The sequence below is a fragment of the Crocodylus siamensis genome, chromosome 7, assembly GCF_052110815.1.
Source record: "Crocodylus siamensis isolate JL-2025a chromosome 7, ASM5211081v1, whole genome shotgun sequence".
NCBI classification, from domain to species: domain Eukaryota; kingdom Metazoa; phylum Chordata; order Crocodylia; family Crocodylidae; genus Crocodylus; species Crocodylus siamensis.
The window spans coordinates 90,617,829-90,643,472 of record NC_143401.1 but is presented as its reverse complement, the minus strand read 5'-3'; the positions used below and the strand labels follow the sequence as shown (position 1 = coordinate 90,643,472).

At 44.8% G+C, this 25,644-nt stretch overlaps 2 protein-coding genes across 6 annotated transcripts in view; one reads left to right on the top strand and one right to left on the bottom strand.

Moving 5' to 3' along the window:
- Positions 1–690: 690 nt before the first annotated feature.
- Positions 691–15,852, bottom strand: ZDHHC6 (zDHHC palmitoyltransferase 6). The gene is made up of 11 exons (XM_090056591.1): positions 15,715–15,852; positions 14,914–15,365; positions 13,949–14,040; positions 11,152–11,311; positions 10,051–10,212; positions 9,143–9,196; positions 6,606–6,773; positions 4,290–4,331; positions 2,514–2,659; positions 2,381–2,424; positions 691–1,309 (listed from the first exon to the last, which is right to left on the bottom strand). Exons 2-11 carry the CDS (start codon positions 15,178–15,180, stop codon positions 1,206–1,208), a joined length of 1,239 nt encoding a protein of 412 aa, XP_089912717.1. The 5' UTR covers positions 15,181–15,365; positions 15,715–15,852; the 3' UTR covers positions 691–1,205.
- Positions 15,853–15,958: 106 nt separating this feature from the next.
- The window catches only part of VTI1A (vesicle transport through interaction with t-SNAREs 1A), a 342,273-nt gene continuing 332,587 nt past the window's right edge, over positions 15,959–25,644 (top strand). For 3 of the 5 annotated variants that reach the window (XM_090056593.1, XM_090056594.1, XM_090056595.1), the window contains exons 1-2: positions 15,959–16,162; positions 25,341–25,399. In XM_090056593.1, coding sequence (XP_089912719.1) covers positions 16,069–16,162; positions 25,341–25,399 — 153 coding nt within the window. In that variant the 5' untranslated portion in view covers positions 15,959–16,068. The remainder of the gene's footprint in view (positions 16,163–25,340; positions 25,400–25,644) is intronic. The other 2 variants (XM_090056596.1, XM_090056592.1) reach the window with 2 other exon arrangements.

The following is a 25,644-nucleotide window of genomic DNA, read 5'->3' as shown; positions in this document are numbered from 1 at the left end:
ACATACAGAGCCCTACACAGAACCTAATGTTAAAGAATCATAAATTCTACCCTTCGATCATAGCTTCATAGGAAAGTAGGACTGGAAGCGACTCAAGCCAAAATCATCCCTTCCTTAAACATCAGAGCCAAGTAGATGCCTAATCAGCTCTTGAAAATTTCTGGGGATGGAAATTCTACTTCTCCAGGTAGCCTGGCCTCAGTCCTTTTATTCTCCAACCCCAATTCCCTCTGCAACAGTTTGAGGCCATTGCACCTAGTCCTATCCCCCATAATGCCAGAGAAAAGACTAATTTCCATTTTATCTGTAATTCATGTACTGGAAGACTTCATCAAATTCCCCCAGTCTTTTTTCCAGAGACAATGATCCTAGTTTTTTCAGCCTGTCCTCACGCATCTCAAATTGTTTTTATAGGTAATAGCAAGACCCCCAACCCACAAGGAAGGGTGCTATGACCACAAATAAGGCAGCTAGCCCTGTGACTTTTCACCACTAATTATTTGGAATTTTTTCCTTATCCGAACATAAAGGGGACCAGTTATTGTTAAGCGCTAAAATTGTGTCTTCTGTTGAGCCTCTGGCTCTTAAAACCTTACCACCATCAAGTTGCCTTTTTCATCCCCACATCTTTCTGCACCTGTACATTGATCACTATAGCAGTTTGAACACTGGAAAATACACAAGCAGACATACAGAATACACACTGGTGTTTATTTGTGATTGGCAAGTCACATTATTAAAAGTTGCAGGTACCAAATCCTATACTTGCATTTGAAATTTGTTTTATAATTTTCAGGGCCATTTGAGACACAAAGCAAAATAAGCTACAAAAGAAAAGCAGCACGCATCATATGCAGATGCGATTGTAGAAAAATTAAAACAATACCCCCTCTCCCATCAGGGTATAATTAAAAAAAATATTCTTAATTTAAACAATAAAATAAAATGGAAATCAAAACTATCCTCAGGGCGAAAAACTTGAAGGCATCATCCACGGAATGGTTTTATCAGTTATAAAATGTGTAAAAAAACAAACAAAAAAGAATATAGATCATGGCACTGTAGCACTTTTACATTGGGAGGAAATTAAAACCCTTTTGTAACATACCAATTGCATATATCTAACGTAATATACACAAGGTTTCAAGTAATGGACTGTGTTCTGAAAGGAAAATTTCCATTTATTAATAAAAATAGTGAAAGAGCTATCTATTTTTCTTTTCTCCATCGACTGGTTGATCCAGTTCAGAATCATACTGACACTTTTCCACGCAATTCCTTGGGAACCATCCTCTGACTCTTGTTTCACCTACAGGCAAGACAAATTACATTAACTGTAGAACAGAGCAACTGTTAGTTTTTCCAACACCAAATCTACATACAGCAGGAATAATATAATCTTTGCCACTGAGAATTTCACATTTGCTCATTCAGATGAGTAGTTTACGATTGCTGTTTGGAAAAGTGCCTCAAAGTTAACTGCCAAAGCATTTCTAGCCCTAAGAACTCTCAGACTTCCCAGGAAACGTATTTAGGCATGCACGTAGGCGTGTACACACAACAACCCCCACCCAGCGACTTTGTGCGTCTTCCTCGTTCCACCCAGACTGGAGTTTGGAATAACATGATCAGCATGATGAATCCTAAAGTGCTTTTCTACAGTGTAAAGCATTAAACTCCTAATTGTTTGAAGTAGAACATAAAAAACTGAAATTGTGTTCAGATGGAGGTTAGAAAAGGAAGAAGAATCAGAATTACATTATTGTAAAATCTAATGTAGCTTGTTAAGATTACATTTTCTGAACTAGACTGAACACTTCAGTACTTTTGTGTTCCGAATTATTTGTAAAACTTGGACTTGGAGTACATCATATATCAGGAATACTAACAAGTTCTAGAGCTCATACTGGTCTATTCTGCACGCTATACTTTTTTTAATAACTGTTTATTAAGTTATAACAGGTTTATTTCCTATAAATAGCAAAAACAAAATGACAAATCAGTATGGGAGTAGGCACCATTATTATCATGAAATCTTTCTACTTAGCAAGGTGTTGCCCAGTGCTCTTTACACCGCCCAAGATGTTTTCTTTTTTCTGACTGATTAAATTGCTCTTTGATCAAACTGGTCATGCCTATCAATTATTATTAATAAAAAGAAACATGCTGGGTCATTTTTGTAGGTGATCTTTAGAATATAAAAGGGCATATCAAACAATAAATATTTCCCACATTTCAATTACAGGATATTTTTTTAACCTACAGTTTTCAAGGACAAAGACTGTCCCAACTACATTTCGCTGGTCTCATATGCCATATTTTTACACAATTATAGAACGAATTTGAAAATGGAAAGCAACTACAAGTAACTGCTTTGTACCATCAGTAGTTGAGTCAAGAATTCTTTCACCATACATCCAGTGTCTGAAAAAGAAAATAAAAATAATTCCATTAGACACAGAGATTAATCTCACAAATGTCTTAATCAGATTTAATTATGCAAAGCCACTAACTTTAAGCCTCTCGTGGCTAAAATCAGATCCCCTTTACTCAGTGCAATTCTAGGTTCCTCTGTGCAGGGTGTTGTGAAGAATGTTTTAACACCTTTAGTCATGGGGCAGCAGGCACCACTGTAGTCTTCTACTGCTTGGTACCGCACCTGTAAATTTAAACAGATAGTATACCATTGAGAGCACTTGTGTGTGTTTTCTGTCCGTATCAGTTTTCCCATTATTTGCCATAACCACACCAGTTAGGAATGTAGCACTGAAGAGACTCCCCAGCTCATCAAGTCTAATCTCCGGCTGTCACAAGTACCAGGACATATAAACCCTTTCATTAACTTAACAAGCAGTTAAAAACATACTGAGAAATCTAATGCACTGTGATGAAAGCTGCTGTCAAAAAAGACACCTAAGCCTGGGTTAACTGTTTGAAAATGAAGAGTAGAATCATCCATATTTTGTACCATCCTGGTCATTTGCATGACCCTGGCATGTGGCATGCTTCTGCTTGCTATTAAAGTTCTTACTATCTAGAAACCAAGGAATGAGTACAAACTAAGTTAGATACATTTTAATTAGAACAGGGGTTCCCAACCTTTTTATACGCGGACCAGCAAACAATCTAATTTCCATATTTAAATCTAATTTTTACCAGGTGGGGTGGGGCAGGGTTGCAAGGATAGGATTGGGTTGGGGCTCTGGGGCACCCTGCAGGGGAGGGGGCTGCACAGGCAGTAGCCTGGAAGGACCCAGCTGGGGCTGCCTGGGAAGAAGGGACTCTGCTGCCTTGCCTAGGAACAAGCAGCAGAGCCACCTCCCTGTCCTACATCCTGGTCATTTCCCTGCCCACATCCCCCCACTTCAAGCCATGAGTGGGGCTGGGGGGTCCTGCCCAGCCTGGCGCAGGCCCCAGTACCTGGTGCACAAGCAGCACCTTGCCAGGTGTGGCCATGGCAGTGGGACAGGGCGCACAGAGCTTGCCTCCCTCCCGGGGCTGCCCTGCCGCCCAGCTTTAACCCCGCACGCATGTGACTGCTGGTGGCGGAAGCCACGGCCCGGCAGCCAACATGATGGTTGGGAACTCCAAATTACAATGTTTTGTTTTTGTGAAAAACTGAGGTCTTTGTTTTCACAAGTTTAAATTGGGTAGCTTAAGTTACAAACAAAAATATGAATTGCAGAAAAACATGTAAGGTTGCAAAAAGACATTTTTCTATGGTGCCACAAAGGCAATGTTACGGCACAGACAGACATCCAAACAGACATCCATGGCCCTTGTTGTGCCACAAATGCCCAAGGTTGTGGCCAGGATAACAGATAGTAAAAATCTGTACTGCTTGTGTGTGGTGGATGTTGGTTTGCTTTATGGCAGAAGAATGCAGATAGCCTAGAGCTGTCTCCAGCTGCTCCTCCACCTTCTCTGGCTACATCTCCCAGGGTTTCAGGGACCTGATTCTGTGTACCTTGAGAAGTCCCCTGCAGGATTGGACCCCTGGAGTGCAGGAAGTGCCTGTCTGGGTTTTCCTGCTTGCAGAGGCATGCCCCAGGCATCTCCAGGTAGGGGTTTCACTGCCACCTGCCAACCCCATTCACAGCTGCCCTGCAGGATTGGGTCCCTGAAGCACAGAGTGGCAAGGGCCTGACCATACAGGACAACAGGTGACATCTGTGTCACCCAATGAAGCAGATCAGCTGTGCCAGAACACAACCTGGCCCAGCTGATCCCACTCCAAGGATGACGTCTGTTTATGGCTTCAGATTGCAAGCACCACACAAAATACTTACACTTCTTAGTCGCTTGTCTGATTTTTGTTTGAGCTGCTCAACCTGTAAAACATTATAAACAGAAGTGTAAGGTGGCATGTAATTAACAATGTGTTACCAATTTTAAGTACACTGGTGCTGTTGCTGGTATATTACTATTCTGTATCTAAGGGCCTGCTTCTGCTCCCATTCAAATTGACAGCTCTATTTCACAGGTGCAAGGTCAAACCACAAGACACCAAACTGAACTCTGCTGTTAGTGGCACTACTGAAATTGGCAGTCAAACCTAAACAATAATCCACTGATCAACAGATTATAGGCAATACACCCAAGAATGAAGAGTAAGGTATTTAAGCCATTTATTCTACAAAACAGTTATACAATGTTTGGCTTAAGGACACATACTTGCTGAACAATCATGAAGACTAGGCTCTGGATTTAAATCTCACCTATAAGAGGTCAATTCGTTCTACATGGGTTCCTACACCCTACTTAGCACTACAATATTTGAGCACCTCCTGTTCCCCTGTATGGATTACCAAACGGATCCTTGACTTCCATTCGGGCTTCATTCAGTGCTCTTTGTCTCAATCACAAACTGCTCTAGGGGGACACAATTTGGAACTGTAAACACTACTTGCTTTACCCACTCCTGTTCTTAATAATTTCTGAGTATAGAGTCTACAGCAGGGGTGGGCAAAATGGCAGATCTGGTCGGCGGCTGGACTCCATTTCCTACCAGCCCTTGCCTGCATGGCTGGGGCTGGTTTTCATGGAGAACCCAGCAGCAGCTGCACTGTGAGAGTGTGGGGCCAGGGTTTTCATGGAGACCACACCGCAGCAGCGCAGGCAGGATGCATGGCAAGGTGGGGAGCTGCTCTGGGGTCAGGCTGGGATTTTGCAGCAGTGACCATGTGGGTCCGGAGACAGGGTGGACCTGTGATCTGCAGCCTGCATGCTCTAGGCATGAACATGCAGTCAGTGGATTGTGGTTCTGCCCTGGCTCCCTGCAGTGGTGACAGTGTGGTCTGGAGCTGGGGCAGAGCTGCAATCCGCTGCCTGCATACTCCTGCCTGGAGCATACAGGCTGCAGATCAGAGCTCTGCCCTGGCTCATGTAGTCACTGCCACAAGATCCCAGCCAGGCTCTGGAGCAGCTCCCTGCCCTGCCAGAGCTGCTGGGGCCAGTCTCCGCAGAAACCCTGGCCCCACATTATCACAGCAGGGCTACTGCTGAGGTCTCCATTGAAACTGGCCCCAGCCACATGAACAGCGGCTGCTGGGAGATGGAGCACACTGCCGGCCAGGTCCAGCCCACGGGCCAGACTTTGCTGTAGACCAGGCATAAGGAAACCAAAACTAGCTTGGATACTAGACGCAGTCAGGCTGGGTAGCATGCAGCTCTGCATGAACCAATTATCCTGCTCCTACACTTATTACACAGCAAACACTGCATAACAGTTCTACCAAAAAGAGTCATTTATACACGAAAGGAGGACCTATCAACACAAGAAGGGACCATATTATTGGTAAATATTGCCTTATATAAATGAGACTTTTAAAATTACATAATAAGAAGATATAAGGAAGGAAGACATGCTTCCTTCATCAAATTACAAAGCAAGTACTTGTTAATTTGAGGTTGAGGTAAGTATGCTGCAGGGCAACATAATGACTGGTAAAGCATTCTGCACCCAACATTAAGTTTTGGGTTTTTTTACAGCATATTTAAAATTCGATAAAAAGGTATATAAGGAAAAGCACAATATTTTAAAAATCCTATACATGAAGCAGTTTGTAAGAAAAGGTATTTTAAAAGTTCCAGTACATTTTTTAGATTAGACTCCTTATTACCCTATTCATTTAATTTCTGTACAAAACAGGTCAGCTGACCACCAAACAAATATGAATGGATTTCAGGAATAATTTGTACATTTACATTAAATAGGTAAACTTCACTAAGCCAACTAAAACTAATGCCCTAACTATGCTGGGAAAGAATTTGGGGTGAGAAAGAGAAACACACAAACTTCTCGTTCAGTTTCTCTGCAGAATTAATTTAAATGAAAAACTGAAATAGGACTTGTCCACACAAAATAGCAACAGTTAGATCAAATGCAAAGAAACAGACATTTCTATAGCCCTCTATACAAAAAAAAAATTCTAAAAGTATTAGTAACGGGAAGATTTTAAAAGAGTTTTACTTCCAATCTATCTGTTCTATTGAATGCTCTTATGTTGCTTGTGGTTATTTAAAAATCCGGTGAATGACTGGAAAACGAAATAACCTTTTGTGCAAGTGGTGGAAATACGTAGGCATCAAAGCAGAACACTTACAGTCAAACTGTACTGGTGACAGCCTTCTTTTACAGGCCATTCCAGGCCATTTCCCTCAGGAATCCCAGACCATGTAAACACTTGCTTGATGTTTTTCCATTTACTTCCCATGTCATAAGGAAAAATGAAGATTTCACCCGTATGGTAATACTGGATTCTGTCTTTGGCCTGTGCAGAATAAATACACACTTGACATAAAAATCAATTCACAGTGGGATTTAACAGGAAACAGTTGGACAATGCAGGGTTGAGCTGGAGTACCAAAGCCCACATAACCAAGCACACACACTTGAGTAGAAAAATACTGCTACAGCATCCTTAGTTTAGAAAACATTACTAAACTGGATACAGTAGATGCTGCAGCTAACACAGCTTTACTCAGCTGCTTCTTACAGACAGGGTCAGCTAGGTAGACCAGAGATCATGCCATGCCATGTTCTAAGTTCCTGTGGTTTAAAAAAAAGCTGATGCCTAACTATTTCTCAAAGTTTGCCACAAGGCGTTCAGTTACCTGAAGTCCTCAGACCTTCCAAGAATATCACAGCCTTAACGAAACATAAACATAGTTTAATATCTACAATAATGTCAATTATCACATACATTTCAATTTTGTTGCCTGGTGCAACAAACTTTTACTTCTTTAAGCAATACTGACATCTAGTGTTGCACTCACAGAAGAATAAAATCTACACATAGCAACTTGTTTAAATACAAGGATTTCTTTAGTATCCATTATGTTCAATTTTCAAGAGGGAAACTGTATTAGTAATCTACAATTGCACCAGGAAGTCTTTCATTATCTTAGTATTTTCATATTACTAGAGAGCTGCTATTCTTGGAGTCTAATTTTCTATATTCATTAAGGTAGTGATTCAAGACCCATTTTAGGAATAAGATTCAATTGTGCTAGACTGTAAACACAGAGGTCTTCATGATACTAGATACTATACAGATTCATAGCCCTTGTCCTAGCAGTCCAATCTAAGACAAGACTTATAAAAGTAATTGTAATAAAGAACAGGACAGAAGACAAAGATAACAGTCAAAAGTTCATGCAGCTCAGGTATGTCTACAAATTGGAGTCTCTGAACACCTTTCACTGAATAATATAAATATTGAGCATTACTTGCTGCCTTTTATCCTTGGTGCTGTTGGCTGATTCTTTAGTTATGTGAAACAAGAAGCATGTCTCTAAGAGGGATTTAAAGAAGATAATGGCCAGATGGGTTAAGTTTAGGGAGGGCTTTTCTTTCTCATGTAGTTATGGGAAAAAGGGCAAAGACCAGGAGCAGGAATCCTGGTTTTCCCCAATAAAAAATTGCGAATTCTCTGATAAAACCCCCAGAATCTCTGTGATCAAAATGAAAGGCCCCTCACTGGCACGTGCGACAGCCTACAGGGCACAATGGGGCTGCACAAAGATCTCCTTGCTGCTGTGAGCTCTGCTGCAGCAGCAGCAAGGGGCACAACCCTGCCTTGCCGCCTCTGCTGCTGCTGCGCAAGCAGGGGATGCCTTGCCAGGGCAGTGAGGAGCTCATAGCAGCAAGGAACTCTCCTGCACAACCTCACTCTGCCCTGCAGTGCTGGGTTGCGCATGCTGGGATGTGGAGACCCCCAGGGAGGGCAGCAGGGCAGTGAGCTCAAGCCCACAGCCCTGTGCACAGATCTGGGGTGGGGGGCACAGGTCCCCTCTGCCCTCCTGGGAATGGGCACAGCAGCAGGGAGCCGGCCCTGCCCCTCTTCCTCTGGATGAGCCATCTATGGCTCCATCCTGCTCCCTGCCAGGGCCCCATGGTGGCACATTGCAGCCCTGGGCCCCAAGCCCCACATTAGCTGGCAGCAGCCCTAACCCTGCCAACTCTCTCCCTCCCACATTAAAAATCCCTGCCCCCCCTACCCTACCACCTTACGTACAGGAGCTGCTCTCCAGGGTGCTTGGCAGCCATGTAATATACATACACATGGCAACTTGCCTGACCTCCCTCTTCCTGCTCCCCCCAGCCCCTTGCAGGCTGGAACTCTGCCAGCCTGCAGGGAGCTCTTTGCAAAACTGCAAAATCTGCGGGTTTCTCCAGTAAAATGAGAAATCTGCGTTTTCCACCAGCAAAGGGGAAAATCCGTGGGTTTCTCTGTTTTTCTGTGGAAAACGGAAAACCTGGATCCCTGGTGATGAGGAATATATGAGATCAAAATGGGTAGTTACCAGAACATTACTGTTTTTTGCCAAAAAGATACGCTTGGATACACAGATTAACTGAGAAAGGTCAACATTAGATAGAAAGCTACATCTTACAGACAGGTAGCAAAGCTGTCAGCAGGAAAATATTGACTCTTTAGGTTTATTTCCTCTGCCCCAAATAAAGAAGGTAAGATTTTCTTACAGGGTTTGCTTCAATTAAAATACCTTCCAGAGTCCTACAGGGGACAATTATAGGCCAACTGAAATGACACTTTAGGTTTAAATCGGAGAGGCACAGAAACAGATATATCCAGAGAGCAAGTATTATAAAAGAACATACCGTAGAATCAATGCCTACCTTCTCCTCAATCCAGGATTCGATTGAAGTTTTATTCTTCAGAATTACTTTCATCTTTAAAAATAGAAGTTGATAAAATTAGCATTATCCATAAACAGAAAGTACATCAACTTCACAGAAACCATTCAACTTAGCATAATTATTCCAATTCTACATGAAAACATAAAAGTTACAAGTATCTTTACATAACATATGTAACATATTAAAAGGTCAAAATTCTGCATGCTAATATTCTAATTTCATTCCTTTTTTAAAACATCCATTTTAGGTTTGAACTATAACACATGATATGAATTTATGCACTTCTGTCATTACCTCCTTCTTAAGATCTCTGACCAGTTGATCAAAGAAAACCCCTTCCTCCCACTTTATTAGTCACCAGAACAACCATTATTATTATTTTAAAAATGGATACATGAAGACAGAGAGAGATTAAGTGATCTCTGTTTCTTGAAAGAGAACCCAGGAGTCCTAACTCATTTATCTGCTAACTGTATTCCCTACATTGTTCAACAAGAGAAAGAGTAAAAACAACAGAGAAATAAGAATGCAAGACAAAAATCTGAAAAGGGTTACAGGAAAACAATTTCTGAGCAATTGCTTCCCTCTTAATCCTGAATACTGATCCTCCTCTTCTATCACTTTAGACCAGGGGTGGGCAAAATGCGGCATGTGGGCCAGATGCGGCCCTCCAGGCCATTCTATCTGGCCCGCAGGGCCCCTAAATATTAATTTTCTAAATTGTTTATCTGCCCCCGGCTGCCTGTTATGCGACCTTTAGTGGCTTGCCAAAACTCAGTAAGTGGCCCTCTGCCTGAAATAATTGCCTGCCCCTTCTTTAGACCATTAGGGACCCAAGTACTTCTCACAGTATTTAGTTGTGTATTACAAAATGCAGTCAAACTCACCTGGATAATAAACAACATACCAACTGCTATAGTTGTTCCTAATGCCAGTCCCAAGGCAAAGAGAGATGCAGCAAATGCTGACAATCCAAAGGGAATAATTGGAAGAGGGTCTCTTTTGGCTGCACTCATATCAATCCTTACAGAACTCCACCCAAAAGATATCTATCAGTAGAAAAATATACTTATAAATTGCTGAATATTCCAGTTGCTGGAATAAGACAACTTGAAATGGCTGGCTTTATAGATAACTTCCAGTCTCTGCTAAGGTTATATCATAGTAGGTACAGTGATCACAAGAAGACATGCTTGTAGAAAGCTCTTTGCCATGAGTAGGTCTGTGCTCAGGCACTGCATTCACTTTTCTCTGCAGTCTGCAGCAAGCCAGACCTAAATTCTGCAGCTAAACCTTTAGATTCTGTGAACACTAATAGAAATCCTTTGGTATCCTTAGATAAAGTTTATGCTGGCCACAAAATTTCTGTTTTTTTTATGCCACAGGAGCTCATCTGAAGGTTTTGAAGAAAACAGTCTGTAAGTTGGAGGATGCCGTTCTCACCTGTCAGTATGACTGCTTTAGGCTGCCTACAAACTCAGGAAATATCACTTCCTCGGTTACACTGAATATATAATTTTCAAGCTTTTCTTTGCAACCATGAAGGCTGGAAACAATTTCATTTTTGTTTAGAATTTAGAGTACAATTTTGGGGAAAGGTATGGATACCAAAGTAAGTTCTGCCCAAGTTTGATTTTGATTTTTAAATAAAATTGTTTTATTTAAGTTACTTTTAGTCCTAGACTATTCTTGGGATAATCAATGTAGACTGTTTTGAGCACAGGAATAAATTCTTGACTTCTGGTAACAGGCAGAAGGAAGTCAGTGGCACGTGCCTGACATACAATCCTAAAATAACAAATCAAAAGACTACGTGTCCCCGTGTAGCACTACTCAGAATCTGTTGCTAGTCCCTAAATAGTGCAAGAAAACTCTAGCTACTGTGGCAGCAGCCAGAAAAGGTGCAGAGGCATCACACCTTCCTGTCCAGATATAAATTAGCCTGCTTGTTTAGACAACGTTTTGAACACTGAATTAGATTACCTTACCCTGTTATAAAGTTGAGTGTACATGGTCATAACAAAAATGAAAGATGCATGGATGCATCCAAGTGGGGCTAAAAGGAGAAACAGAGTGAAGTATGCATGGTTTTGATATCCGCAACAGTTATTGATCCAAGGACAATGGTGATCCATCTTCATAACACACCTAAAGGTAACAATGAAATACATTGGCGAGTGTTAAACACCTCTAACAGTATGTCATGAACTCTGTACTACCAGACTACAAATAAAAGCTTACTTGGGTATCCACAAAGCTGAACTAGACCTCTACAAACTTAATTTCATGGTTGGAATATGAATGCATCACTTCCTGCTAAGCCTGGAAGTGCCACAAAGAAGTGATCCCCACCCATTATCTCCCACACTGGTATATCATGTCCTGGAAAGGAGGCAGTTTAGCTGTCAGAGTGGTGCCAAGTACATACCAATAGGCACATATAGAGAGGCAGCTTGCAGGCAGTGCTGGGGCTCATGTTCAGGAGCCCCACATTAAAAAAAAAACAACCCAAAAAACCCATAAGTCCTGCCTTTGTTATTCTTAAAGCACCTAGGATCATGAAAATTAAACAAGGAGACAATTTATGTTATCGTCCTGCTCTTGGTTTTACTTTGTTCTCAGCAATAAGATAATCTCCATCTTTTTTCTCAGACTTATTGCTCCACTTTACATGTGGCAGCTACAATGTCTGATAATGTGAAAACATAATGGAAGAAAAGTAAAAAGCAAAAAGAAAATAATTTTAATGCAATGGGTGAAGCTACTTGTCTAGATCCACTAATTCTGAAATCATTCCTTCCATGGTTATGTAGTAGAGGTACATCAATAGATTGGTCCAATAGCGGATTGGCACCGATATAAAGAAAATTGACTATATCAGAAATTGGCCTAACGTGGCCAATAATTTGGCCAATAAAATGCCCATGCCTCCGCACAGCATGCAGGCGGTGAGGAACACAGCCCACGGTATCGGGCCTTGGAGAGCTGCATGCAGCTGGCAAGTCTGGTGTGGTGGAAGCCGAGTGGGGAGGGAAGGGGCATGGGGACAGATCAACATCCCCAGCAGTGAGGGAGGAGTAGGGTTGGGGTAGGCACTGCGGCACAAAATGGAGCTACGGCTCATCCGGGGGTGCAGGGAGTGGGGGGCAGCAGCTCCCACTGCTGTGTGCTGCTGGTCCAGGAGCGGATCATTTGGTTGTCTGAAAGGTCCCGCTTCTGCTCCTCTGGGAGGGCACAGAGGGTGGGGGTCTGGATCTGTGCTGGGCGGGCCATAGCTGGCAGTGCAGCATGGCCCTCGACCCCAACCCACAGCTGCAGCCCACCCGGCCCACCCTTCCCCACACAGATCCAGAGGCACCCTCCCTCCCCCATGTCCTCCTGGACAAGCAGCAGGAGCAGCGGCTGGAGCCATGGGACAAGAAAGCAAGTTGCTCCCGGACCAGTGGCATGTAGCAGCGGGAGCCATCCCCGCCCCCGCACGAGGTGTGGCTTCATTCTGTGCCCTACCCCAGCCCCACTCCTTCCTCAAATGTGGGGGGGCATTGATCTGCATTCCCTGCCGCCCATCCCTTCCCTCCCCACCCCGCTTTCACAGCAAGACTTACCAGCTGCACACACCTGTATTGGAAATTGGATTGGTATCAGCTGATATGTCTCCTTAAATATTGGTTATCAGTATCGACTCCCCAAATCTCTATCGGTGCACCCGTAGTATACAGCACTTAGCACACATTTAAATATAATGGTGCATCTCTGCATGTAAAGAAGATTGGATTAGACCTACATAAACATGCACGAACACTGTAGAAGAAGTTATCTGGGTACCATTCACTTCACATGTCCTCTGCAGACACTGCCTTTACACTAAAAAGACTCAGCATTTACTCATAAACTATGAAATAAGTTAGGTATGCTCTACTGAAAGAGTAAATTCTTTGGTTCTTTTATGTTTGCTGCTGTCTCCCTTGCACTAAATATTTCTCAGAGTGAACAGTACCTAAAAGAACTTTAAGTCTTCTTAATAAAGGAGGCATATAATGTGTCTCTGTTTCAGAATCATTACTTCCTGTAAAGTGCACAAAGATTGGAGCTTTGTACAGCCCGGCTAAAATGATTCAGTCTAACAAGTCACGTGTTAACAGAAATAACAAATCCATGGGCATGTTGTAACTTCTCTCTTTATGCTCTCTAAATGTCCTTCAGACAAGGTGTGGCTCAGATGAACAAGCTAACTGTAAATAAGCACTGACTTGCTTAAAATGTTTATATGCTTCTTCAGGACACATTACCTTTCACTTTAGTTGCTTGTCATAAAACTATTTTAAACACAAAGCATACCTTTTATAAGGTAGCCATTCCCTGTAACTTAGAAAGACTGAGCTAGGGCTGAACAGATATGGGTACACTTGTGAAGAGATAACTGAAACAGTTCAGTCAAATATTCCCATTAAAACCAACAGGTGTAAACAAGTATAAATAAGGCAAAAATGAGCGTTATGTAAAATAAATGATAAACAGATGCTTGGGTTTATGAGTCAGAAAGGTTCCCTCTTGCCCACCCATCAAAATATGTTGCTAAAAAAAAAGTCTAGATGTGTCTGTGTAAACTCGCATCAATAAAGTAAATGCTATCCAGTTCTTTCTACTCTCGAGTTGCGTAGTTCTGTATTTGAAATAAACGTGGCAAACAACGCATGGGGTAACACTCAAAACAAATATCATTAAAGTAATCCTTAAGAATATAAATTACTTTAAATGCAAAACATTAACACAGGCAAATGATACCTGTTACATTTTCGGCAGTGGTGTGAACGTGGTGCCTTGTAAGACTGGCATGCTTTACAGTACTGGAGATACACGCAGTCCTGAGATTTTTCCTGTAAGAACAAAACTGTTAGGAAGCAGTCTAATAAATCGTACTAGCAGAACATGGCTTAACACTTTCATACAACACTGGGTGTGGTTGATCTTCACCCTTTTATGGGAGATGGTTGAGCAAGAAATCAGCACTTTCTGCTGTCATTCCAGTTAACGCTCACTGTTAAGCATAAAGATTGCCAACTCTGCCCCCCCACACCCAAAAAAGTGCAATTTTCACCTAAAAACGTAGACTCTGACACTTCCAGTTGCTTGATACAAGCAAACTGCAAGCAGGCCAACCACTACAAAATAACTAGTAGCACTGAGGCCTTAGTAACTTGCTTTCACTGATTTTTTTCTTCTCTCTAGCTAGTCTAAACCCCAGAGTATACCAACATCTGGCAAATGCAGTTCCCAACCTGTGGTATGGGTACCCCAGGGGTACACAGACAACCTGACAGTTTTATGCGTTAATAGATTGATTATAATTACTTTGTATGGCAAAAATTTGCTGGTCGTACTTAAGGTTGAACTGAAAAATTTGCTAGTGGTACTTAAGGTCATATCGGTTTAAACTGGTGGTGCACAATCTGTCAGAGTTTGAGAATCGCTGTCTTAAGATATTTTATGATTCCAGGGATCATAACGTGCTCCAGTTACACTCCTCCTCATCCCAGCATAGCTGCTACAAGCAAGAAGAAGCAGGTATAACAAGCAAATTTATTCCCCAAGTCCATAGATTCCCCTGATACACAGACTCATCTTCTTTTTCTAAGGAGCTTAGCGATTACTGTAAATTAAGAGGAGCAAAAGCACGAGTTTAACACCTCCGTCGTCATACCCATTACGAAGATCAACTGTAATACTAGTTCACCGAAGTGAGCCTTTACCGGTTTCCATCTGAAAGGAACATATCCAGGGCCAACGAACATGGCGTTGAAGTAGTTGTAAAGAATCATAACCGTCCAGTTGATGAGCATGATGAAATTCACACTCCCTCCCGGCGTCTCCAAGGGCCAATACCACAGGACCGCATCGATCATCGCCATCGTGGAGCAGATGGTGATGACGCCCAGGGCTATGATGGGGCCCCAGTGACAGAGCCTCTTCAGTTCATGCAGGTTCTCAAACTTCACGAGCGAGGGCCCCATGGCCATCCTGACCGGTGCCTCCCTGCCACGCAGACCCCCTAGCACTCGGGGGCCAGCTCCAGTTCCCACATCCTGGCAAAGGGCGGTGTCTCGGGTCACGGCATGGCAGGCGGGTGCAAGGGTCTGCAGGAAGCACCCGTGGAGCGAGCGCCTGGCGCCCCCCAACAGCCCGCCGGGGGCCCACGTCACACCTGAGAAGACAACACGATGTCCTGCTGGGTCCTGGCTCCTCAGCCAGGCACCCTGAGGGCTGTGAGAGCTGCTGAAGGGTGCTGCAACCCCCTCCCCCACAATGAAGGGTGCCCCCCCAGGGGTGCCCGAAGCCCCTCCCCCATATTGAAGGGTGCCCGAAGCCCCTCCCCCATATTGAAGGGTGCCCTAGGTCTCCCACTTTAAAAGTGCCCCAGGCCCCCCCCTTTAAGGATACCCCTCCCCCACACTGAAGCGTGCCCCGGGCCCCTCCCCCTCGAAAAAGTGCCCCAGGCCCCTCCGTTACCATAGAGACAGCCCCGTCCCCGGCCACCCTGTCCCCTTGCTCACCCCAGCCCCGCCCCAGGCCGTCGCCATGCCGCGCTGCCCCTACTCAAGCACTTCCAGGGTGTCCCAGTCGCCGGGCGGAAGCAAAGCCCTTCCCCTCACTTAGCCCTCACTTCGCCCTCAGCCCTTCCGGCCGGGCGGTTCCCCGCCGAACACGGTCCCCCCGGAAACAGGCGCGTCTCGGGACTTCCCCAAGGGACGTGGCCCGGGAGGCGGGTAGGAACCATTTGTGCCGGGAGCGGAGTGGTGGGGGGCATATCTGGGCGGCACACAACACGGAAGCGGCTTCCCGGCGCCGCAGAGACACTCGGGGTCCGTGGGTCGGGCCCCGCTAGTATCGGTCCCGCCACCGTCACCATGTCCTCCGACTTCGAGGGCTACGAGCAGGACTTCGCGGTGCTGACGGCCGAGATCACGGGCCGCATCGGGAAGGTGCCCAAGCTGCTGGGGGGTGAGTGCTGCGTGGGGTCCATGGCCTTGAAATCCGTGGTCATCCCGTCAGCAGAGCAGAGGCCGTGTCACAGGGTGGCCCCGGGTGAATACCGGCCTGAAAAAAGATTTGGGACGGTTTTTCACGTGTTTTGGCGGCCAAATTCGGACAGGTAGCACATGCCACCCCTTCCAATCGATGCCACCCAAAGTGCCGCCGGCCAACTTTTCGGTTCTCCCTGCAGGTCTGGCGGTCCTTGCACATAACGACGCAAGTGGTCGCTAGAAACTGTGGCTTACATTAACACGGCATTATAAACAGGGGGGTTGGTTCGCGAAGGCGAGGCCCGATACTCTGTTTTCACCAGAAATAACCTGGGATGTTGTATTGGATCAATTATAGATGAGTAATTTAATGCGTTTATGTTGTAACTAGGCATCGCATCCAGAGGAGAGCCACGCGCATGATCAGAGGTCAGGAAAACAGATCTTACGATGACAGGCTGAGAGCCATGGGGCTCTTTAGCCTGGAAAAGCACAGGCTCAGGGGTGATCTGATGGCCACCTACAAGTTTATCAGGGGTGACCACCAGGATCTGGGGGAACGTCTGTTCACCAGAGCGCCCCAAGGGATGACGAGGTGGAACGGTCACAAACTCCTGCAAGACCGTTTCAGGCTTGGACATAAGGAAGAATTTCTTTACTGTCCAAGCCCCCAAGGTCTGGAACAGCCTGCCATCGGAGGTGGTTCAAGCACCTACATTGAACACCTTCAAGAGTAAATTGGATGCTTATCTTGCTGGGATCCTATGACCCCAGCTGACTTCCCGCCCTTTGGGCAGGGGACTGGACTCGATGATCTCCCGAGGTCCCTTCCAGCCCCGATGTCTATGAAATCATGTGGATTTGGGAATAGGAGCCGTGGGTGCGAGGCAGCAGTCAGCAGGGCAGGTAACGTGCTGGCATGCGTCAACTGATGCGTCTCATGTGAAACTAAGGAGGTGATACTCCCGCTGTGCTCCGCGCACGTGGCTGGAGGGTGCTGCACTTAAATAAGGACGTGGGAAAACTTGAGAGGGTCCAGAGAAGAGCTACCTATATAGTTTTATAGTTTCTAGGGTCGGAAAGGACCTGAGTAGATTATCTAGTCTGACCCCCCCGCCATGGCAGGAAACAATACTGGGGTCAAACAACCCCAGCAAGATGTTCATTTAACCTCCTCTTAAAAACCCCCAGGGTAGGAGCCAGGACCACCTCTCTTGGAAGTTGGTTCCAGACCCTAGCTGCCCTGACCGTGAAGTAGTGCTGATATCTAGCCTAAACCTCCCCTCTGCCAGCTTGTGACTGTTATTCCTGGTCACTCCTGGCAGTGCTTGGGGGAACAGTGAATCCCCCAATGCCTGCTGGTCCCCTCTGACTAGTTTATAACAGGCCACTAGATCCCCCCTCAGCCTTCCTTCTCTGGACCCTCTCAATGCTGTCCACATCCCTCCTGAAGTGCGGCACCCAGAACCGGATGCAGTACTCCAGTTGCGGCCTGACCAGTGCCGCATAGAGGGGGAGGATCACCTCTTTGGACCTGCTCGAGATGCATTTGTGGATGTATGACAAGGTACGGCTGGCCTTACCTATATGATCCGGGACTTGCAAGATAAGCCGTACAAGGAGAGGCTTGAGGGACCTGGGACTCTTTAGCCTATAGCGAAGGTTGAGAGGGGACTTGGTAGTGGCTGACTGCTGTATCAGACGAATGCATCAGGAGCTCGGAGAACAACTGTTCACCAGGGCACCCCCAGGAAAGACCAACTCCTGGAAAACCGCTTCAGGCTTAATACCAGGAAAAACTCCTCCACAGTCAGGATGTGGAATAAACTCCCTGCAGAAGTGGTGCAGTCACCTACCCTGGAGGTTTTCAAGAGGAGACTGGACAGTCACCTTGCTGGGGTGACCTAACCCTAGTTGTCTTCCTGCCTAGTGCTGGGGGGCTGGACCCAATGATGTGCGAGGTCCCTTCCAGCCCCTAATAATCTATGAAACTACGGAGGGACTTCTTTGGGGTGACTTGGCTGGACTTTTTGAAGGGCTCTTGGTTGGACTTTTTGAAGGGTTTATGCCTGGAGTCTTCTCAGGAGTCTTGGCTGCAGGTTTTTCTGGAGTCTCGTCTGCTTTCTTAAAGAAAGTGTCCAAGGATGTTTGGACATGTTCTCCAGGGAGGTGGGTGACACAGCGAACTTGTTTGCTGGCGTGGTGTGGCGTCAGATCAAGCATCTTGAAGACAAAACTGACGTCAGGAAGTTGAAATGCGGTGTCGATGTAAGTGCAAAGCATTGTAACTCGAAACATTGTAAGTCGAGGACTGCCTGTATACCACTTCTTTGTTGGATGCTGTTGTAACTGATGCTGAAACACTGGGTCCAGTTCTAGTAGTCAGTTCAAAACAGATGTTGATAAATCGGTATGGGGTCAGAGACGGTTAAAGGGTCACCTGGCACCAGCCTTGGCTGTGGACATGGCTGACAGGTTCCAGGTCGGAATTGAGGTGTCCGCCTAGGTCCATGGTTGATGCCCCCACACCAGCACTGGGTGGAAGCAGTCCCGCTTGCCTGACCAGCGCGGCAGAGAGAGCCGCAGCTGCAGCCAGAGTCGGAGCTGCCAGCTGCCTGCAGGCTGGATCCCATGAGTTTGTGGTGGCCCACTTGCAGGCTGGATGCAGTCAGTTGGTGGGCTGGGTTTGGCCCTTAGGCTATATTTTGCCCATCCTGCACTTGTATATGACAGATCCCCTGAACACCTGGTTTCCTTGGTTCTTCTCTAGGAGATAGACTTGTATTAAGCTTCATGTTGAGCAGAATAGGAAAGCTCGTTGGGAACTTTTTTCAGCTCGAGTATTTGGTGAATGTAGGGGCCTGACACTGTTGTTGATTTCATAGGGGTGACACAACAAACAATCATATTGTGGCTCAGCAGGAGCTGGAACAAAGGCTCTGGTATTTCACAAGCAATGAGGAGGAAAACAATAACCCTCATGAAGAAGTTGTTTCTTCTGTTAAGAAAAATATAGGGGAAAATCCCAGAATTTCTCCTGAATTGGGACATAGGTATTTAGGGCTTGACAGGTTGGCTTTCTTTGTTCTGTTTATTCCTTGATGGAAGCTGTCAGTCTTTGGGTTTGAATAACAATAACATGTCTACCAGTTTTGATTGTTAGCCAATGTCCCCTTTTTAAAAACAGTGCTTATATCCTTTTCCTAGAGCTCTAGCTTTTAGGTGATAAGAGTGTTGCATATAAACAACACCTTTCTTTTCTCTGGGTCCTAGGATAGCGTACTGTATTTAAGTGCATAACCTTGGGACTGAAAAGGGCAATACACTTACCCGAACAACATAAGCAATGCTCATTAGTACACAGAGCACAGATGGGATTTCCCCCATTTTCAGGGCTTGTAATATCTGCTTCGAAATGGCTAGTAGGTACGGTCCCATGAATAGATTGAAGAATAAAGGGGTCCTGAAGGGCTGACACTTTTTAAATGGGATAGAATTGGACACACAACAAGAAGGTATTCCGACATCGTGGGAAACATAAGAGAAATGGCAGGTGATACAAAGAGCTGCTTAAATGCCTTGGAGTCTAATAGAGAAATTACAGACAGTGCTAAGAGTGGTGAATCACTAAGGAGCATGCCAAGAAATAACAAGAAATTGCAGGGAGAAGGTCAGGAAAGCAAAGGTGAAAAATGAGTTGATAAGGGAAGCCAATGACAAGGGGAAAGGTCCTATAAATGTGTTGGACGGGGCAGAGAAGACCAAGGAAACTGTGGGTCCACTGCTTAAATGCCAGGGTGAGCTATTAGCAGAACCCACAAAGGAGGCAGAGCTGTTTAATGTCTACATTGCTTTGGTCTTCACAGAAAAAATAAGTTGGAACCAGACAGCTAATAAAGATAATGTAGAAAAAGAAGGGGAAAGGCTGAGGATCTTGATAATTGAAGAGCATGGCAGAGAGCTTTTGATCAAACTGAATGAATGTAAGTTGGCAGGGTGTGATGAAAATCATCCCAGGATGCTGAAAGGAATGGCTAATAGTATCCCAGATCCACTGGCAATAATATTTACAAAGTCATGGAAGATGGGTGAGATTCCAGAGGACTGGAAAAGGTCTAGTGTAAAGTCAGCCTTAAAAATCAGGTGGGAAGGGAGGTGGAGGGGTGAGAGGGACCCAGAGAATTATAGATGGGTCAGGCTGACTTCAGTACCTGGGAAATTACTGGAGCAAAAGTAAACATCCAGAAGACAAACTGATCCCTGGAAGCCACCATAAATTTGTTAGGAATAAATCATGCTCACCCAACTTGATCTGTTTGACAAAATAATTAGCTGGATGGATGAAGGGAATGCAGTGGACATAGTACACATGGGATTTAGATAGATATATTCTTGATATAGTTCTGCCTGACACTCTTCTAAGCAAACTGGAAAATTGTAGGCTAGACATAATTACTATAAGGTGGATACATACTTGACTCAATTATTGGTTTGGTTTATTGAACATGTTTATTAATGTTTTGCATGTTGGAATTTGGAGCTCCCCAAGCAAGCTTGTACATAATGCTGTGGCAAGGCACTTAAAGTGCTGGGCCCTTGAAGAGGTCAGGCAGCCTACTGAGCCCCAGGGCAGGTGGGGGTCAGGGCTCATTGCAGAGCCAGCTGACCCAGGGGTCTGGCAGGTGAGATTAGGCCTCATCCAGGGAGTTGCCTGATTTGGAGGAGGGCTGGGTTTAGACAGGGGATAAGCTCAGACCCCGAGAGTAGGGCTGGCAGTAGCATCTTGGGAGCTGGTAAAGGAACATCACCCAGCTCTGTGACCACGTAGGTGGGCTCCCCAGGGCAGGTGGTTGTCTCTAATAAGTCCTCCATAGGAGGTCTATATTGAGCAGTTTTTTTGGTGTTGGGTGGTAGAACTGGAGCTTGCTCCATCCACTCCATGCATCGGCCTGGTATACCAGTGCTTCCAGAAGCGGTGCAAAAAAAAAAAAAAAAAAGCAGGAAGGCTGCTGTTCCTAAATGCTAGCAAGGAGAATGACAACTGGAGGTTTGGGTAGAAATTAAGGGGATGGAAGAGCTTCCTGGAGGACCCGGTGTAGGAATCCAGAGCCCTGAGAAGGGGGCTGAGAGCACAGGGGCCTCTTGAGAGGCTGGATGAGCCCAGAGAGAGAGGGGCTGAAGTCACAGGGGCTGAGTAAGAGGCCAGACAAGCCTGGGAGAGGGGCTGAGAGTCTGTGAGCCTACTGCGTGGCCAGATGAGCCCTGAGAAAGGGGCCGAGTGTTGGGGAGACCGAGTGAGTGAAGCCAGTGAGTGGGACAGAGTGGGGAGGCGCTATTCAGAAGTCTGGGTGAGCTCAGAGGAGGAAGGGGCTGTGTTAGAGAAGATGTACTATAAGTGGAGAACTAAAAGGGTCCAGGATGAAAGATCAAAAAGGGTTAGCAGCCCTGGGAAGGAGACCGAGGGGCCTGGTAGCCCAGGGAGTGGTTGTATGAGACTGAGGGGCTGGAGGAGAGACTGAGGGGTCTGGCAACCCAAGTGGGGCTGAGAGGGAGAAGTTCAGCATTGGCAAATGGAAGGTGCTCCAACTAGGGGAGAATAACCAAATTCACAAATACAGAATGGGAGATACCTGACTGGCCAGTAGCATTACTGAGACTGGTTTTGGAGGCTTGGGTGTATTACAGACTCAGCTTGAGGCAGCAGTGTGATGCAACTGAAAAAAGCAGCCAATATAATTACGGGCTGCATCAACAGGAGTAGTGTGATAGTACTACCGACGTTGGCACTGGTTAGGCCTCGGAGCACCATGTCCAGTTCTGGGCTCCACGTTTTTAAGACGGATGTTGAAAAGCTGGAGAGGATCCAGATGTGGGCAAGCAAAATGCTAAGAGGGGTGGAAGGGAAGTTGTATGAGGAAAGGATGAGAGAGCTAGGTAACTTGAAGAAAAGGAGGTTAAGGACATAATAGCAATCTTTCAAACATTTGAGACCTGTTATCAAGAAGAGGGAGAACAACAGTTGAGCAGATTAGATAAGATTTCAGGAAAATCTTCTTTACTCTCAGAGCAGTGAGACATTGGGATAAGCTGCCCAGGGAAACTGTACAATTTCTTTTATGGCAGGCTTTCGAGAAGAGGCTATGCAAGCATTCAGTAGTAACAGTTCAGGAGCAGCATGCCTGCATTCACACACGGCGTTGGAGCAGTGAAACTTTGAGGTCCTTTACAACTGTCTGATTTCGTGACTCTCTGGCTTTTGGAATCCCCCCAAAATGAGACATGTTATTCAGTGGCAGGCCTGCTAATACCACAGTACTGGCCATGCCATAAGCAGTGCTAGCGAATGTTAGGCCTGCTTCCCTTTCGTGCTTTCTGGCACAATTAAAGTGAGTGCAATTTAGTTACAAAGTAGGCCGATGCCGTTCCTGTTATTATGCAGTTCACCAAAACATAAGCAAGTCAGTGTTTACAGTGTGTCTGAAGGATGTCCTATTCTTAAGCAGTTTATGTGGTTTACTAGTAGGCAGAAACCTGGAGTCTGTTACCATGTAAGCCAGTGGTTCCCAACCTTTTTAGACTGCGGACCAGCAAACTGCGGACTGGAAGTGACCGCGGACCGGCAAACTGTGGACTAGCATGCTGCAGATTGGAAATGACCAGCGTACTGCGGACCACCAGCCAACACTTCTTTATTTTCAGTATAAAATGGCATACTTCTGGTCTGGCAGCTGACCCTCCTGTGGACCGGCAGGCAACCCTTCGTGGCCCGGTACCAGGAACCTCTGATATAAGCAATGGGGAACCCACTGGGTGCGCTAGGCACTTAAATGAGTTATTCACTTCTCTGGTACGTATATAAGTGGAGTACACCATTCTTGCTTATTCTGTGCCATACCACAGGCTCCTGGCACATGTAACATTTAAGATGTAGTTAACCAGTTAATTGCATCTTAAGTTGTTGCCTGGTCACACATTAATGCAATTAATGACATGATAAAACAAGGAATAAACTGCAAAGTTTTTATACAAAAAATGTATAACAATTTTTTGGTGGGTTCCTATCATGCCATCAAGCGGACCCTGCTACTTGCTGGTGCAGGGGGATCATGATCCTAGGCTTCCCCTGCACTGGCAATAAAGTGTGATTGAATCTGATGCTGGATCTCACGATCGCACCTCTTGCGTTGCATCTTTGGCACAATTGTGGGGATCTCTCATCAGATACCATCGCACCTTCCCTTGCACATCTGCCAGGGGCCACATACCATGAGAGAAGTGAAGTCATTCAGCCTCTGCTTCTGAGGGTATGTGGCAAATAAGAGAAGGAAATACTTGCTTTCTTCATGTGTTGTTGGATGAATTATGTTTCAGGACTTGAAAAATCCAAGTACAGATTGGTAGCTATGGGGGTAGTAATCATTCATCTTTGGCAGGATTCAGCTGTGTGTGTTGCTTTTTTAAATTAAAGCCATTGAACTTGTGCAGGAAATCTCCTGTGTGTGAATCGGTGCTGCATTGTTTTCCTGACCTTACAGTCAGGCAGCTCTGTTTTTATCTGTGTTTTATGGGGCTAGATGCAATATAAAAACCTCAGAGGGCAAAATAAGATGGGAGTAAAATGTTGTACAAGCTAATTTGTCTTGTTAACAACTCTGACCAACTTTTGGAAATAAGTTTTTTGATGTGCTTTTTTTTTTTTTTTTTTTTTTAAATTTCCCAGATTTAAGATGATAACTTTAAAATGATTGTATTCTATTCTGCCAGTTTAAACCACTGAAATTATGTCAGCAGGTCACTCTGTTCCTCTGCTTGTTGTCTGATTCTGTAAAATTGCAACTTCTGCTTCAAATTAAGATAATCTTGGGGGAAATAAGTACTGTATACTCTCCTAAATTAGTGATAAAGGTTTAAGGGTCTTAGCAAACTAACTATAACATTTTTCAGTAGTTAGGCTTTTTATTTGATAATGGTATTTTTTAAATTCTACAGTAAGGTATTTGATGAAAGCCACCTGTTAACAAGAAGCTATAACTGTGGCTGTAATGTAGTACTTATGGATTTTTGTCTCATTGTTAACTTGTCTTGACTTCCATAATTTATTAACCAGGGGCATCCTCAGTCAGTCTGACTTCTTTTGCCATCTTTTGCTGTTTCTATGTAAATAGGTGTATAGGCCATGCATGTGATGACAGTGTGGACTGTTTGTGAGTTACCGATGTGTTCCTTTGACACACTTCTGCTGTCCTACCACCATCTTTGTCTCAATTTAAAAAAAACCCAAAACCTCAACTGCTTTCTCTGTGCTAACTGAGCCCACGGTTCTGGCCAGTGAACCTGATCATATCGGCTCTCCTGCTGGTGGGCCCTCTGTAACCTGTGGTCCTAAGTACCTTTAGATGAAGGCAACCAAAATGCCACATCTAAGTACCTTTACCTGGTGTATTCTTTATGGGGTTTTTTTGCCTACAATGCAATTGAATCAGTGCACGTGCTTTATCTTTATTTGTCTGTCCGTTCCATAGCTCACCAACTTTATTTTTATGTTGTACAGTCATAAAGCCAGAACATCAAACATTACGTGAAGTCGCACATCATGTTGCTGTGTAGTGGCTGACCCTCTCGCAGAATAATGGATTTATTAGTACTGTACTGCCAGTAAGAGGAATCCCTTCCTTAGCTCCTGCAGCACAAGCTCTTTATCCTTTTCTTGAAGGGCCTGGACTCTAGTTCTGGCTCAGGGATGTATATGTACATGAAAGAGAGCTCTGTAGCTTGCAGCGCATATGGTCATGCACTTGTTTTTCCAAGAGCTTAGGTTATGTCCAGCAACTTTTCTCATTTGGACATAAACGTGTGCCTTTCCATGTCGCTACGCACATTCTGGTGAAGCGAAAGATGGCATTGATAACAATTGTAAATGTCTGCCTCTCACAACCTCTGCTCACGAGATGGAGCCATCTGCATAACTTGCCATCTCAAATTTTTAAGGAATAGATATTGTGGGTGTCATAGCTTGTGCTAATTTTCATACAAACCCAGTTCCTTATCTGAAAATCAGAACTAACAAATACGCATTTCATTTGAAAATGGTGTAACTGACTTCTCTTTCTTTAGAGGCAAGTGCAAAATTAGTTATTTTCATTGCTCTGTTTTAGATGAGAAGAAGCAGCTGATTGCAAATGTGGAGAAACAGCTGGAAGAAGCAAGAGAGCTGGTATGTCAAAGAACTTCCCCTGTATTTTATGCAAATTCCTCTAGAAGAGATAAATGGAAGTACCATTAATGAACAATTTAACATATATTCAGTAATGCCCTGTAAAGAGCCATGCAGGTCTTGCAGGCAGGAAATACTTATCGAACTTTCTGATCATAAGACCAGTAGCTTTGCAGCAGACTGCAACAGGCTTTGAGGTGTATTTTTATCACTCTTTCTGCAGAAACCTGAAAACAATCCTTGCA

Coding starts and splice junctions, on each gene's coding strand:
- ZDHHC6 (XM_090056591.1), bottom strand. CDS start 15,180: ATGGCCATGGGGCCCTCGCTCGTGAAGTTTGAGAACCTGCATGAACTG. Junction 9,197..10,050: donor GTATGTTGTTTATTATCCAG/GTGAGTTTGACT, acceptor CTATTTTTAAAG/ATGAAAGTAATTCTGAAGAA. Junction 2,425..2,513: donor TTAGCCACGAGAGGCTTAAA/GTTAGTGGCTTT, acceptor TTTCTTTTTCAG/ACACTGGATGTATGGTGAAA.